A 1,232-nucleotide genomic window follows, 5' to 3' on the forward strand; every position below is an offset into this window, starting at 1 on the left:
ACCCGGCGGGTGTCTGGCGCTGACCAGCTGCTGAGCCGCGTTAGCCGCTGCTGCAGCAACAGCAGCAGCTCGCGTCTCAATAGAGGCGGCAGCTGCAGCAATGGCGTCGGACCCTCCTGCTGCAACAGCAGCCTCTGCTGCTGCTGCTGCTGCTGCCTCCGCCACAGCGGAAGCCCGAGCTGCTGCAGCAGGAGACACGCCTTGCGGAGAGACAGCGGCAGCTGCAGCTGCTGCTGCTGCTGAGTCCACCCGCTCCAGCACAGCACTCACGCTGCGCCCCGGAGCTCCTGCTGAAACTGCAGCAGCTTCTGCTGCGGCGAGGTCCGCAGCAGCAGCAGCGTCAGCAGCAACCTGCTGCTGCTGCTGCTGCTGCTCTGCAGCAGCAGCGCCGTCTCCCGTCACTATGAAATTACAAATGCGGTCTGGCAAAGCCAAAGGAATCGGCAGCTCGTGGAAGCTGTCGAGGCAGCCAAAGTACTCTTTTGCTGCTGCTGCAGCACCTACTGCTGATTCTGCTGCTCGCACAGTCGCTACTGCTGCTGCGGCTGCATTGGCCGCTGTTGCTGCAGTCACTGCTGCTGCTGCTGTGTTCAGCTCCAGCCCGTGCAGCATCATTTTCCCGTAGCAGCTCCCGCTGGCCTCGCCAGCTGCTGCTGCTGCTGCTGCTGCTGCTGCTCCTGATGCAGCATAAGCTGCAGCAGCGCTTTCACTGCTCATTGTAGCCTCCGCCATGCCCAGCATCCTAGCTGCTGCTGCAGTTGTTGCTGCGGCAGCAGCTGCTGCAGCTGGCAGGCCCGTTTCATCTCGAGCCTCAGCAGCATCGTCTGCTATTGCTGCTCCCGGCTGCGGGTCTGCGCACGCGCTGCTACTGCTGCTGCTGCTGCTGCTGCTGCTTTCGGAGCCGTAGGCCTCTATGGATGCCTTTAAAACGCCTGCAGCAAAAAAAAGCGCTTCTATCGCCCCACAGGATCATGCTGTCCTCTGCAGCAGGACCAGCAGAAGCAGCAGCAGCAGCTGCTGCAGCTGCTACTGCTGCACAACTACCGGCAGCCACGGTGAGGCCCGGACGTGCAGCCGCAGCAGCAAAGCAAAGACTGTCTGCAGAAGCTGCAGCAGCTTCCACACACTACCTAGTGAAACGTCTGGAGACCTGAGCCTAATTCCTAAACCCTAAACCCTAAACCCTAAACCCTAATAAAGGCGGTCACACAGTGTGCAGACCTTCCTCTGAG

At 61.1% G+C, this 1,232-nt stretch overlaps 1 protein-coding gene across 1 annotated transcript in view; it reads right to left on the minus strand.

Moving 5' to 3' along the window:
* The window catches only part of ETH_00039095 (uncharacterized protein), a gene marked incomplete at both ends in the record, with an annotated part of 1,109 nt that extends 177 nt beyond the window's left edge, over positions 1-932 (minus strand). Inside the window, one exon of the mRNA XM_013375357.1 lies at positions 1-932. Coding sequence (XP_013230811.1) covers positions 1-932 — 932 coding nt within the window.
* Positions 933-1,232: the final 300 nt, after the last annotated feature.

This window comes from Eimeria tenella, genomic scaffold (genome assembly GCF_000499545.2).
Source record: "Eimeria tenella Houghton genomic scaffold, Eth_scaff2701, whole genome shotgun sequence".
In the NCBI taxonomy this organism is placed as follows: Eukaryota; Apicomplexa; class Conoidasida; order Eucoccidiorida; family Eimeriidae; genus Eimeria; species Eimeria tenella.